At 39.3% G+C, this 14,553-nt stretch overlaps 1 protein-coding gene and 1 pseudogene across 1 annotated transcript; both read right to left on the bottom strand.

Moving 5' to 3' along the window:
• Nucleotides 1-44: 44 nt before the first annotated feature.
• Nucleotides 45-1,251, bottom strand: LOC112460730. Its single transcript, XM_025025550.1, has 3 exons — nucleotides 764-1,251; nucleotides 601-678; nucleotides 45-212 (listed from the first exon to the last, which is right to left on the bottom strand). The coding sequence occupies exons 1-3, from the start codon at nucleotides 1,165-1,167 to the stop codon at nucleotides 62-64; spliced, it is 633 nt and encodes a 210-aa protein (XP_024881318.1). The 5' UTR covers nucleotides 1,168-1,251; the 3' UTR covers nucleotides 45-61.
• Nucleotides 1,252-1,714: 463 nt separating this feature from the next.
• LOC112460722 lies at nucleotides 1,715-13,182 on the bottom strand (annotated as a pseudogene).
• Nucleotides 13,183-14,553: the final 1,371 nt, after the last annotated feature.

Genomic DNA, 14,553 nt, shown 5'->3' with positions numbered 1-14,553 from the left:
TTTTTAATTCATGCTTGCGCATACAACTCTCTTTGGGTCTTCATTATACTATCTTAAAGTACTAACTTGGTGGCTTCATTTTATCCTTCCACATTTGAATGCTTGAAAACGTTCGTTTTTTAACATCGTCTGTAAGATGCTTCATTTTTTGATCATCGGATGATTGTGCGACGCAGGGCGGGTATCGCGACTTTCTGGTTTCAGAATAAGCTCTAAATAAAATATAATTTATTAATTTATTAATGTCACGGTAAATATAGAAAAAACGTTACGTACGTTATTTGCGTTTTATTTATTTGAATTAAGAGAGAAATTGAAAAGAAAAGAATATAGGAAATTTACAAAAACCATGACATTTTGTTTTATAACAGACATAAAAGTAAACATTAGATGAGGTCAAATGTAATGGCATAGCAAAACTCGAATATCCTCCCTAATATCTGTTACAATTTTGAAAGTAAAATCTGAACAATTTATCCATGCCACATTTTTCTTTTATTCTGTATTTTAAACTAAGTAATATACAGATAAATTATATCATACTTTTTGTACATAGAGAAATTTCTTAAAATGTGGTTTAATCATACGTATAGGAATTACCTCCTATGAAATAATTGGTTATTCATCTCGGTCTCATTCAAAGGAACTATTTGGCGAGAGTTGCTTGAAGAACGTGCTCTGTAGAATAATAAAAATTTGTTCCTTTGCATTAGCTCTTCTAACGTTAGCTATTCTAACGTTCTTTATTTTGTGTTCTCCTTACCTGCGTAACACGACGCGTGGACGTGAAGAAGTATCTGCTTTCGTTGTCGATTCGATTGCTTTCTCGAGCGTTTTATCTTGCCTCGCTCTAATCTCTTTTTTTATGCGTACGTTTTTTTTCACGCGCGGGCGTGATCGTACGTTTTCTTCATTGTCGTCGGAGCAAATCCGAAATTTTGCCTCGCCGGAGACGGAAGAACAGCCTTGCACTAACATTGTACGAACGGCACGTTTTTCTGCGATTCTCTGCGATCTTCTGAGCGATAGGCCTTTTTTCTTTGCGCCGCCACCGTCATTCCTGCCTTCGGTAGATTTGCCATTTTGTACCGTTGAATGCGGCACATTTTCCTTATTAATGCCATATTTCAAGGCTTTGCGATCCGACAGAGGGGTCCTTCCCGACATGATTTAACTTCCAGAAATGTATGTAAGCTAATTTGTCATCGATTAAGAACAATTGAATATAATATTTCTAATATGTACTATAATAACAATTAATATTTTATTATCATGTTTAATTTATAATATATTCAATATGTATAAATTGAATAAATATACATATTGAATATATATTAGAATATATTTCTCTCATATCTTTAATATAATATTACATCAAGTACTTCAATTATTAATTTGATGACAAGAACTGAAAAGTCACAGATCGGTGGAAACACTTTGACACAAACCGCGATTTTAACTTGTTGTCGATGGCAACTCTCGAACGAGACTGCCAGAGAAATCAGCAAATCCTAGAGCCTACGAGTGTTTGCCCTGACCGCAAAATACCGTTCGTCCTACTGATGTAAACAAAGCTATGTAAAATCATAAACACGAGACGAAGAATTTGAAATTCGAAAGAATAATTCGGAGGGAACATTATTTACTTTGAGTTACTTTGATTTAAATCGGAAAAATATAAAAGATGTAGAAACATTATAGTTTTAGACGACTGTATGTTTGTCAAATTTTATTAAACAAAATATAACAATCTAACGATGTAACATATTCAGTTGTGGGTTATTCATTCTTAGCTTGACTCGTTTGGAAAAATTGTTGAAGATAACGCGCTTCATAGCGCAGACAAAAAAGCTAATGAGCAACGCGGCGATTATGAGGAGCAACAGAGGTATTATGTCGCCGATCTCGACCGATTTCCATGATGATTTCACCTGTAATCAGAGACAAACGTATCAATCTCTGCCTGTTGATCGATAATTCGCGAAATTTACGAGCGCACGTACACTCCCTTCACTTAGCTGGACCGACCATTGTGTTTCCAGCAAACGCTGCAGCATCCCGCTATCCCTTAGCAGAAGAATACTGCAACAAATAAAATGGAAATTTTTTATCAGAACAACACTCAATCATCTTAATTTGCGTTAATAAAGTTCGCACGTACTTTGCGTTAATGATATCACGGTACGGGCTATTTGGTTGCAGAGCCATCGCTATGGTGGTCTGCGTGATAACATCCAATGGTTCCAATTTGCAATCGACTTACCGTTGCAACAATGCTGCCATATTATCTAGTGTCATAAAAGCGTATTTGTCCTCCTTGCAAACGTGTTTCAGGCCGTCCAAGTAATTACTCGGCAAATCAGTCTCTTTCATTAATAATTCATCGAACACTTATTATTTTATTACACTTATTATTTTATCTGATGTATTCTGTCGTAATAAAATCATCACAAATATAGAGTATCGTACGTAAAGCTTTCCGTAAATATGATTTTTATGAAAAATGAATAAAAAAGATACTATAGCTTGTTTTAAAAAAAGAATCAAAATAAGAACGTATAAATTAAAGTACATAATTTATATCTTTATATTAATAGAAGATATATTTAATTAATTATAAATTAGGCATTTTACTTCAAATATACAATATGCTTCCTCCCTGAGATTTTACAGCAAAGATAATCTGAGGATTATTTTAGGCACCTTGAAGAAACTGTAGTCGGGCGAATCACGGACCACGCCGAAACGAACGATAGGTCCCATCTTTCAGAAGACCGTCCATTGTCGTGAAGGGCATGATAAACGTTTTAACAGCAAGGAAACTAATTAAGGCAGCGGAATACGCGGCTAATATCACGCGACGGCCGAAAGGTGAATTACGAAATGCACCATTCTCACGGGATCCAGCGTTGATTGTGCCGTACCTGATGATACCATTTTTCATGAGAAAGATAGAGAGCAGTCGTATATTTGACAAAAATTATACTGAACTACAAGAGAAGCGCAATACTCGAGGGAAGGGGGGGAAGGGAATCATTCGTAGAAGTCGAAGTTACCTTGACTGCAAAACGCTCCTAGGACGAAAAACAAATTTTCTGTAAATCTCGAACGGTCGTCATTTTTAAGATACGGGGACGCGAATGCAAATAGTCTCTGAATGAACACGATCAATCCGCTTGTAAGTACGATGAAAAAACCGATGCTGCCCCAGATGTTCGCGGAGAATGGTGCCCGTGTAAGCATCCCATTTTAGGTCAGACGTAGCAGGCCTTTTAATATACGCACGACATCTTAAAACAAAGGGAACGTAAATAATAAATTTCAGTTACGGTATTCGGTTCGTAAATTCATAAGTATATTAGTTTTTAATGGACTCGACAAGATCTAACGTCTAGACAGTAAAATTTAATACGTTTCCCTTAAATCCTATTAATTTTGCACAAATTTTAATTCGCGCACTGGTACTTGTTAGATACAGAGTATTTTAAACTTAGGCATTGGACGTCTCAAACTTGTCGCTAAAATGTCGTTCTGTTAGACTTAGATGTCTCGTCGTTCAGAATTTGTGAATAAGAAGTATACTACTTGGTCGTGTAAATGGGCGTAGTAAAACTGATGGCATCTAATCTATCCGAGGTCATCATGAACTCCGTCGCCGCGAAGTCGACGTCGTTGTTTATTAACATCCCAATTGCACCCGTACACGAGCCGCTTGATAGACACATACCCCACGATTCAGCCTCCTTGTGTAAGTGAATCTGCAGCACATTTAAAAATAAAATCAGTTATTTTACAGTCAACAATTTTGTCGCAGCCTGTATAGTATGAGAAAGGAGTAATCAGTTAGTTTCCGATAACAATTGTATGTTTTTTCCGAAGAAACTTCACAGCGAAACTTCAGCGAAAGCTGTCAAGTTCGAAATTAAATAATGACCAAGAGGAAAACTGCAAAATGTCAAAGCATTTGCATCTCGCAAACATTATACTCCTTGCTAATATAGTTCCTGTTCATAATCTTTCATTAATGTTATGAACCTTTGTCGTCATAAAAACTTTATAAAGAGTCGAGGGAAACGTTTTATTCATTATTACATTAAAAAAAAAGATATATTTACCGATAGTTTAGAAAGAATTCATTTATTAACTACTAAAATCTATATGTATATTTTTGTAAAAAAATAAATAAATAAAATACGAATCGATTTGTAGTTTTGATTTATATTAAATTTTGCGCATATGAAGATAGTCACAAAATAATATTGCAAGCTGAATTACAATTGTAAATGTTTAACAAAACAAAATTTTGTACATCTATAACGATTGAGAATAATCTTGAAATGTATGTTTATACGAATTAATACCGAGTAAAAAGAAATACTCAGGGTTTCTTTTTAAAGGAGATCCGAGATCACAATTACAGAAATTGATGTAATTTCGTAAGAAATTTAATAGGTTACCATACATCTAATATTTGAAGTAGGAAAAGTGCCGAATAAAAGAGTCCTCGGCAAATTTCTGTGCGCGCGAAGAGGAACATCGGGGAAACAAAAAGTTCTGAGGGAATCGAACATCTGCGACAAATTACAGAGTGGTATTGTAAGAAGTACGGCGCCGGATCTTTGTTCCCCCGAAGGGAGAACGCTCATTAGGGAGCCTGTGGAAGCAGGTTGGCCGGCACGTGACTCGCATGCCTCGCAGGATTAATGCCAATTTAATACATATTTCCATGGCTGCTACAGGGAACGTGGTCATTTTTCCTGCCCGTTCGATCTATCGCAGATAGCGACCCGTCGCTGTCGTCGGCTGTGGCCTCGATGGACGCCTACAAGCGCGGTAGGCGGTAGGGGTGTGCGTTCTATCTAATAATAAATAAATAATGCGCCACGCGCCATCCGGGGCGCGGCAAATCGGATCAACGAACGGCCGGATGAGTCCCTTTTCGAGACGGAGCCTCGATAATAAAAGGCTACCGATGGGCAAATAGAGGCAAAAGGGGGCAGCGGATCGCGGGGTTTTTTTTCCCTCTTCCCTCTTTTTTCATTAGAGGGAAAAATATTCTATAAAAAAAAAAAAATGTTACCGGCGATCTCTAGGATCTGTAAAAGAGGCCTCTTCACAGAGGCGTTTCACGCCCGGCGAGTTCAATCGCCAGGCTTCATCCTGCGGATCGATCGGTCGTACGCTCGATCGCGTCCACGTCGGCAAGTTCTTCGTGAGCCTCCCTTGTTTACACCCTTCCTCCTTTTTGCTCCCATCGTTGTGTAAAAAAGACTATGACGCGTCCGCGCGCGCACACGGGCGACGCGTTTTGAAGATAAAATTATCTCTTTACCGTATTACGTCGCAGCTCAGCTTCGACCGAGCGAAACAAACATGCCTTCGATGCAAATATCGATATTATTTTCCAGGTATTTTTACGATCGCGCTAGAGGAGGCCTCGTTTCTCTTTCTAAAAACCGGCATATTTTTTCCTACTTCTTTCTACCTATTATTTTTCCACTTTCTTTCTATTTTGTATATACCCAATTTAAACGTTTTACATCAAGACTGACTACATTATCTCGAGATTTCAATATATATATTTAAAAAATCACTACGTAAAATGAAAATACAAAACATATTTTCTTGCTGCATTATTTTCTTTTGCTTTCATACATGTCGGTTTTTTTCGTACAACCGATCGTTTCAAGATTATTTTTAATCATTGTCTGAAGATAATTAATAAAAAGAGCTTTTTTCATTAAATATTTATATTTGTGAGTCTATTCGCAATTATCTTTATATATGTACAAATTTTAGATACGTATGAAAAGATAATACAAAAGTACTCTAGGAATTAATTAAATTTGCGATTATTCCTTTGTATTTTTGCTGTTTGAGCTGTTTCATTGTTTCCTCTTGTTTTTTACGCTTTGCTCTTCTGTACATAGTAAACTTTTACATCGTATCGTGTGGTTAATCGATCCGTCCATCCATCCATCCATCTGATCGCGCTCTGAAAGCGCATCGCACTCTCGCACATTTCTGCCTTTGTTTAGCGCAACTCTCCCTGGATTTTCCATCTGTTATTCCGTTAAAACTTTCCTCTTTCAACACGACCCTCGTGCTGAGGAAACTTGGGTGCTCGACTGCTTCGTTTTGGTTCGTGCCGCGCGATTTCGCGCACCGTGTGCTCTCATTTCCCTTTCCTCACCTTTCTCCGCCCCTCGACGTGCGCCGCGCCGACTTGAAATTAGCAGTCGTAAGGATTACATCTAACGTACCCTGCATTACGACTTTCGATATATCCAGTAAAGTAACCGCCGCTGATTAAACGACTTTATTGGCAGTGAGGGATACGGCTTCCCCTTGGATTTCCTTATCCGTCCGCCTTCAACACCTCTCATTTACTTACTTTCCGTTTTACGTTCTTTCGTTAGTCGTCTGCTGACGTGGGAAAATTTTTTATTTCCCGTTTTATTCATCCGCGCGTTTTCTCGCAATTGTGCAACTTCCCGGGACGACCGTCGCGAGTACATTCTCAGTTTCGATATTTGGTTTCTCTCCACGTTTTTCCTTTCTCTCATTGCACTTTTTCCTTCCGATTCTTCTCTTATTTCGGTCCGATTCGTCTACCGTATCCGCTGAATCTTTTTTTCCCGTTTTTCATCAGCGTCTTAGAATATAAGCACTTTCTTCCTCTTCTCGAAACATGTAAGATTTTGCTCGACCCTTTTGCGCCGCAACTTAAATTAATGCTCCATAAGGAATGTTAAATTTATTTCGAGCAGCCCCTCGGCCACAGTTCCAATCAGTCCGTGACAGCGCTTATTAAGCTGCCCTTCATATTTTTAATTCATTTATATTTCACACTAGGACCTTCCGTATCACGCTTTGTTAGATCGATATCAGAGAGAAAACGAAAAAAAAAAACAACGTATCTCACATGATATTATTTCAAAAGATTTTTATTTGCTAAAAATGTTTCATTTTTGTATTGTTGAAATTAAATAAAAGATACGAGAGAAGAAATATTTCCCAATGAAAAACAGACTTTTGTGTTTGTATTTCCGAAATAAAAAAAGTGCGATATGTGTGCATTTTGGTTAACACCATTGGATCATTTATCTTCTCATCTTTTTCTTTACAAAAAGTAATATAAAAAGTAACTTTTTTAAAACAAAAGGAGAAAGAAATACAATGAAAACCCAATTTGCTGCGATCATCTAATTATATTTATTTTGTAAACTGGAAACCGATAATTTTACAATTAACTTTTTTTTAGCTTTTATTCACTTTTGTAATTCGGATTACCTTATCGCTTCATGTATTTGCGGTATTTACAAACTGTAAAGACAATAAAGAAATAGCAAGCTGTTTACGTATCCGTCTCCACAGAAGGAAATAGAGAATGCAAAGAGACCAATAATGCTCGATTCGCTTCTCTGTTGTCTCAGCGTATTTGCGGTGTAGCAAACTGCGAAAGCTACCATCTCATTCTGCTTACGTTCAGGTGAATACCTGAATACCGCTGACGAGCGTATTCGGTTCTCCCTCCCGTCAATTGTCCCGTCAATTGTCTCGTGAATTTTCGCAATTGCGATTATAAGTGCGGATAAATCGGTTTCCTTTTAATCGATTTATCGGTGCGTTATATCCGCGGGACGAGACGTCAGTTATCGGACACGAGCCGATTTCGAATCAAATGGAGCGCCTCGGGAAATCGAAGGGTTCACGCTGCGAATCGAAAAGGCGCGGTAATAGAAGCGAACAGAGGTATTTACTTTCCTCGTGCTGCGTCTGAACTTGTTCATGTCAGTTTGTGGGTAGCGGGTGCACCTTCCGAGAAGCGAGATCCCCGATAAATCGGCGGCCGAAGAATTAAACGAGGAACGACGTTTTCTTTACGAGAAAGAGATAATTAAAATTTTAATAATACAAGTGGAAAATACAAGATAAAGAAAAGAATGTAAGAAAATAGTTCATTTTGACATAAAATTTTGCTATGAGATATTTAATACTACAATTTAAATATTGTAGTTTAAAAGAAATAGCGTTTAATTAAATTTTAATATAGAAGAAAACATGCTGGTATATAGACAAGAAATACATTTTGTTCCATTTACTAAATATGCTAATTAATTAAAGCACAATATATATCATGATTATGTGCAATGTTTTATATAACAATTGAGTTAATTGTAAGATTAAGAATGATTGAATCAGGTCAATTAACTTACTTACAGCTAATTGGATCGTGATTTATGTCGATTTACACACACACAGATACTCCGTACGCGAATCTGTTAACTGCTAACTGAATTAATTATTAACTCGGTGATCGAAGTAGCTTATTGAGATAGCATTAACATAAACAATTAACCCGCCGTATCTGTGTAGATACAGCGTAGTGAGATTCGTGATTAATCGGTTAGGAGGAGTTGCAGTTCTCTCATCGGATTGCATTAATAAAGACAGTGCACTTAGGAACCGCTACAAGAGCCCGCTTAACCTACATATTAGCAGCAGTAATATGATAATTGTTATCGCGCTTCGTCAGAAGAAAGTACTTGAAAACAAAGTGATTTAAGTGATTGGGAAAAGAAGGACAACCGCAAAGAAAATATTAAGTCGCAAAATTTTCAAGACCTAATTTCATTTGTAATTTTAAAGATGCTGTCCAAAAGAACGTTCTCGCGATAATACATGAAAATGATTGGTACATATATGTACCATTAATATATATAATTTTAAATGGAAGGTACGTGAGATTCATTTAAGCGGAATTATGATTTTATGCCAGCTGTCAGAAATGCGTCGGGGGACGTTTCGGAATCGTTTACTTCGACCCAATTGCCATATCGATTTGACACGGAACGACCTCGTGATCGCGATTACGATAACAACGGCCGCTACCTGAGAGCACTATGAGACTTCAAACGGAAAACGCCTAGATCACATTTCCTCCCGCGATCCTTTCTTCGCGCGAAAGAGAACGCAATTTTTCCTACGTATATATTTCCATCCATCCCATGCGATGCGCAGTACGGTCCAATAATAATATCCATAAAAATGATCAGTATTCCGAACGAAACGCCGCGCCGTCGACTAATCAGGGCGAGCTGGCAATGTGGCGTACAACCTATTAAAAGTAACGTTCTCCGACTTGTTCATGGGAAACGCAAACGGCGCGAGCAGATAGCCGTAAAATGTCAATAAATTAATAAGCCAATCCGCCGTCTCTTTCCCCTTTTAGAGAATGAGATGGTTCGGAGGAGAGAGAGGCAGAGCAGGACGAAGAGAAAAAGGGAAAAGAGAGAAGCGAGGGCTTTTACGGGGAAAATAGTAACCGCGCGCGCGAAGACGACGCTCGAAGGCTCGCTCGGCTGAACTTGCGGGCCTATTCTCGTAGCCGTCGTTTGCTAATTCATGCGAGGATACTTCGTCGCAACTCTTATTCGTTCCACTCAGTAAATTGCTAAGCAAATTACTCACGCCTCTGATGAAAGCGAGGCGTTGCTCGGCTGCGCGTTTGATTAGCGCTTGGTCGACCTTATCTAAGTTATCCCTTAGGTGCTGTCAGGCGTCCAGGTGTCTTTATACCTCTCACACCCCATTTCTCGATCAGCCACGAATACACGCGGTCCCTCCCCCTCGCCTTTCTCGTGCTATTCTCTCGCGCCACCTCCCCTCCCTCTCTCTCGCCCTCGGCGCCCCTTTTTTTCTCCCTTAACGAGGCTTTATAACCACGCGCTCGCGAACCCTTTGCGATTCCGAGCGTCTCTCGGTTCTGCGATATTTACGGGGAATTTAACTTTCGCGTGTTTACGTCGAACATCCAGCCGCTTTGACCAACGAGCACCCTTATTGGATTGGATATACCGGTAGAATCGCTGGTCGTCCACGTAAAACGGAAACGCGGCGCGTCGTAGTTCTCCGTGGTTGAAAAATGAGGCGGGCAAAAGCGCGAAATAAATCGAAACGCTAAAATGCAAATTAAGCACACACAATGCAACGGCCACTTCGCTTCCGCCTCGTCGCGGCGTCGTTCCGCGCGCGAGTGCGCGCCTCCGGGATTCTAGTTTCTTTATGTACTTCTTGATGCTCCACTTTAACTCCTCCATTATGCTCGAAGTAGAATCGACCTCATTTTATCCTATCGTCCCATTCAACTGATGCGGTCGAGCGCTTCGAGCTCCTCCAGCGTAAATAGCACAAATTCACCCCTCCCGGGGAGGAGGGGATTTATTCGGTTCCGCCGAAAGGTGCCTCTTCTTGACAATTAAGATATCGATGGAAAATCGGACGATTAATTAAGTAGCGTCCATAACGCTGCGCGTCTTCGTTATCCTAACGGATCATTCGAGGCACACATTCCAAACGATCGCTCGTCCTAGACTGCACAAGTAACGAACGGTTCACGGTTCGATCCTGAGCACCACTCGAGCCTTGGTACTCTCACCCTCTGATGGCCTTCGCTTTCAACCTGAATTAATTAAAATGGAAGATTTCCGTTCCGTTTATCCATTGCGGACCATCACGGAAACGTCACGGTTTCACGTTCATATGCAGGAGCGGCGGAACACCGGCGATTCGGGAAAGGGATTGGTAACCCCGCGGGATCGCAGATATCGAACTTTTTAATCCCGCGGGAGAATCCCACGGAGAACCGCTGCCGTGGCAGCAGTTTCGAGAGCGGCTATCGTTCTCGTCACGTATGGACGTGACGTTCCACCGGGTCGCGTCGCGAGTCTCTCCGTTTTTCTCGCACGTCGGACACGGCGGATTTTCGTGTAAAAGTCCGATTCCGATATGATTTTCGAATCGTCCTCTGCGAATCAGAAACTGAACGGAATATATTATACGTTCTTTTTGTTTTTTTTTTTTATTTGTTCAAGCTGATACCTTTGGCTTGATGTCCAACTTTTGATTCTACTCTGCAACTTTCAACTTCGCACTTTAACGATAATGTACTAGGTTGGTGCACAAGCTGCATCATATCTGTCAAATAAACTTGCAAGCAAAATTGAAGCAAAATGCCATGGGCTCTGTTATATTCTCTTTTTTATCCATAGATAAATTTTTCAATTTTTTGGTTAAAAAACTAAACTTTCTAACTTTATCTAACAACAAGCCAAACTTTGATGAGAAAATTATAAACTTTTATATTAACCTAATATTTATCTCGATTAATTATTTTAAAACTGAAAGTGAACATGTAGAATTATTGATATTTCAATTTTAAATAAAAGAGCTAATAAATATTTTCCACTTATGCACAATTAATATTCTCTTCAGCAGAAAAAGAAATAATTAGAATTACATATTAATAAACAAACTTTGGCTTTGGTAAAGCTTTGGTCATATTTCCAAAATATTTAATTATTTTGAAAATATTATTCTAACTATTATTGAACAATAGAAGCAATTAATGCTATTCATCTTACAGAAAGTAAACTTGCGTAGATAATTCACTCATACATTATAATTATCTGTTCTCTTTAATAGAATTTCAAAAGAAAATTACGTGATGGTAAATATAAACTTTTTAACTCGAAAAAATGTACTAACCGTTTTAATATATAATTTTGTTCGATAAATTTAGGAATAGCTATCCAAATTTTAAGTGTTTAGATGTACTACATCTGCGTAATTGTTATAAAATGTTAAATTATAGATTTTACGATAAGGTTTACAGAATTACCGCACATTAAGTAATTTAATATAGAAAAATAAAAATGTAGTATATAGTTATAATAATAGTAAAGATATATTTATATTATTTTGAAATTATATAAAGCACTTTTACATTTTCACACGATTTTTACGCTTTATGCATCTTACATACCACCTCAATAAATAAAATTACTTAATTTGCCTTAACTTAATTATTCCGACCTAATTCTACCCTTAATTTCTTTTTCTGTATCACGGTGCTCATGCACCCTCGCGTAAAGTAATCATGAGTGAATTATTTATCACGCTATTTGCAAAGGTCTTATAATTCATGCTTAGCAAGAAAGAGGACCGCGGATTTTTTTAATTACATTCCACCGTTAAATTATTTATTTTATTTCGTCATGCAGTCTATATATAGCGAAGATATTAAGGAGTTGAAGAAATTTTAACGCTATTCGAAACCATCTCGGGAAGCGGACGTTCAAGTTATTCCGCGCTGCATTCCCGCAGCATTCTAAAAATCCAAGTAAAATATTTTCGGAACCGCGATATCGGAAACCACAAACCCGCAGCGAAACGAACAATACGGAACGAAATATCTCGCGTAACATTTCGTATCAAAATTCCCACTATCGTACGTTTCCACCCCGCATCTCCCGCCGCGAATTCGTCAAAACGTCCACGTCCGCGGGTAAGTTTTCTCCGTTTTTCACGACGCGGCCGTAACGTGGACATTGCCATGGACGAGCCGTTATGCGTACGTGGCGATGGAATACACGACGGAATCGGCGGAAAAATGAGGCGGAAAGGAAAAAACGAGCGCGACGAGAGTAATATGTTGCACGGGCAGTGGCGCGGCGGAACGCGCGGCGGTGAGAAGACGGAATGGGGATAAAGAGAAAACAACGAGGGCACACACGTAGGGCGCGGAGGGCGCAGCCTCGGCGCAAGCGGCGCGGCGCGGCGAGGCACGAGGGTGTTAACTGTCCTTTGAGTCTCGTCGGCTGGAACATCTCACCCGTGCAACAACGTCTCACTCGGTCCATGGGTTCTCCGGCTGTATGTGGCGCGTGTATGGTCGAGCTGCGACGGCCAAGCCAGAGCGGCATGGTCGGCTGCCTCGTAAAAAGGCATTTTCGCAGCTCCACTTGCGCCCAAAATGGCGGACACATCGGCTCCCGGGGGCCGTGTAAGCATCGTGTAACGACATACCTGATTACCCCTAGTGATCAGTGAGCCGAGCGTGTATCCCCCCCGTCGTTCCCTTCCGCCCCCTCCAACCCCATCGAGAGCCCTCGGTATGCCTCGGTAAGTCGTTAAGAACGCACCTCGTTGGGCTCCAGCCTCCGTATCATCGCCGCTGACTGTTCAGTCTTCCGTGGAATATAATCGCCTGTATTATTAGCGATGTGGTGGCCCTTGCGCAAAACGGACCGATCCTCGGCGCGTCTGTAAATACATCGTGCCGTTTACTCATCGTCCACCGTAAGCAGATTGAAGGTATATATCCTCGATGTTATTATCGTGATACGTTATATGAACGCGACGTACGCGTGCACAGACTCAAGATTTCGCTAATAAATTGAAACTTCTTTCTCTCTGTCTGTGTGGTCTGCGATTTGGAAGCCGCACGAGTCAGCTGCAAAAGCTAATTCCAAAGCAGTAAATCATATATGATATCAATTATATTATTTTGTGATATTAACACTATTTCCTCCAACGTTTTTTCCGCCCCTTTAATTCTCTAACCATGCACTTTCAAGTCAGACGTGTTTTTCAAAATGTTAATAGCTTTGAAAAATTCTCCAAAAATTATTATAATATCTTTGTACCTTTGACTAAAAATCAATGTAAATAACATTTGGAAATCATTTATTTAAATATTTTTTTACAATTATATGTTGACAAACACGTTACGACTCGTTTTATTTAAAAAATCATAACTCACGAACAAACAAATTGTTTGTCACGATCATTTGTTTTCCGCAACAAACGAGTGTTAGAAACTCGTGGGACACGAAAGGGCGGGTTGGAGGAAATAGGGTTAAAATAATTGAAGTTGTCACCTGAAAGTAATGTTTTTATTTTACGATTTGTCAAAGTTCTCGTTTGAGTTATATATAGTATAGAATATTAAATATTTATATAATTATAATATTATACATTGTATTATATACGTAGCAATATGTATAAAAATATATATGTATATAAATTTATTCACGGAACAGTATTACATTATTGCGTAAGCTTGCCCCTTTATGCGTGGCGTGCGGTAGCGCGCGAACTTGCTTACAATACCGATCGCGCCATTATTTATAATGTACTTGTTTATAATTAATGCAAATATCGTAATGATGCATTCACACACGGTATATAGATAAACACCAGCGAGTTCTCGTGCCAATATACGCTTGTAAAATACACACTTTGATGAATATCATAAATATATGTAGATTTAATATCATATTATACATATCTATGGCTGCAAAAGCAATATTTGCGGAAGACATTAATATTTACTACGCGTTCATGCTTCGCATTATAATTTTACATTAAAATGATATTTCGATACGTATTTTCCGCGCCGAAGTCATAAAAAATTAAACAGGACGAAACCGTATCCGATATACGTACTAACAGTAACCAATCCAGGTCCCATGATCAACATGAATCGGCAAGTTGCAAGTGTGGTTTCGTCATTGTTGTCGCGATATTGTTACGACCGAAGCGCGCAGAAGACAAATCGCGGGTCCGGACGCGTCCACAGCCTCTCTGCCGCACAGTTGCATATACGCCGCATATACAGAGTGCGACTGATACCGAAATCGCAGCGAATTTGTGGTCGAAATCGTCGCGACATCGGCCGCGACACGCCTGACGCAACTTAATTAATGA

The sequence above is a fragment of the Temnothorax curvispinosus genome, unplaced genomic scaffold (genome assembly GCF_003070985.1).
Source record: "Temnothorax curvispinosus isolate PA1 unplaced genomic scaffold, ASM307098v1 QBEX01001170.1, whole genome shotgun sequence".
Classification (NCBI taxonomy): Eukaryota; Metazoa; Arthropoda; class Insecta; order Hymenoptera; family Formicidae; genus Temnothorax; species Temnothorax curvispinosus.
The sequence above is the reverse complement of the archived record's forward strand: the minus strand, read 5'-3'. Positions and strand labels throughout refer to the sequence as shown.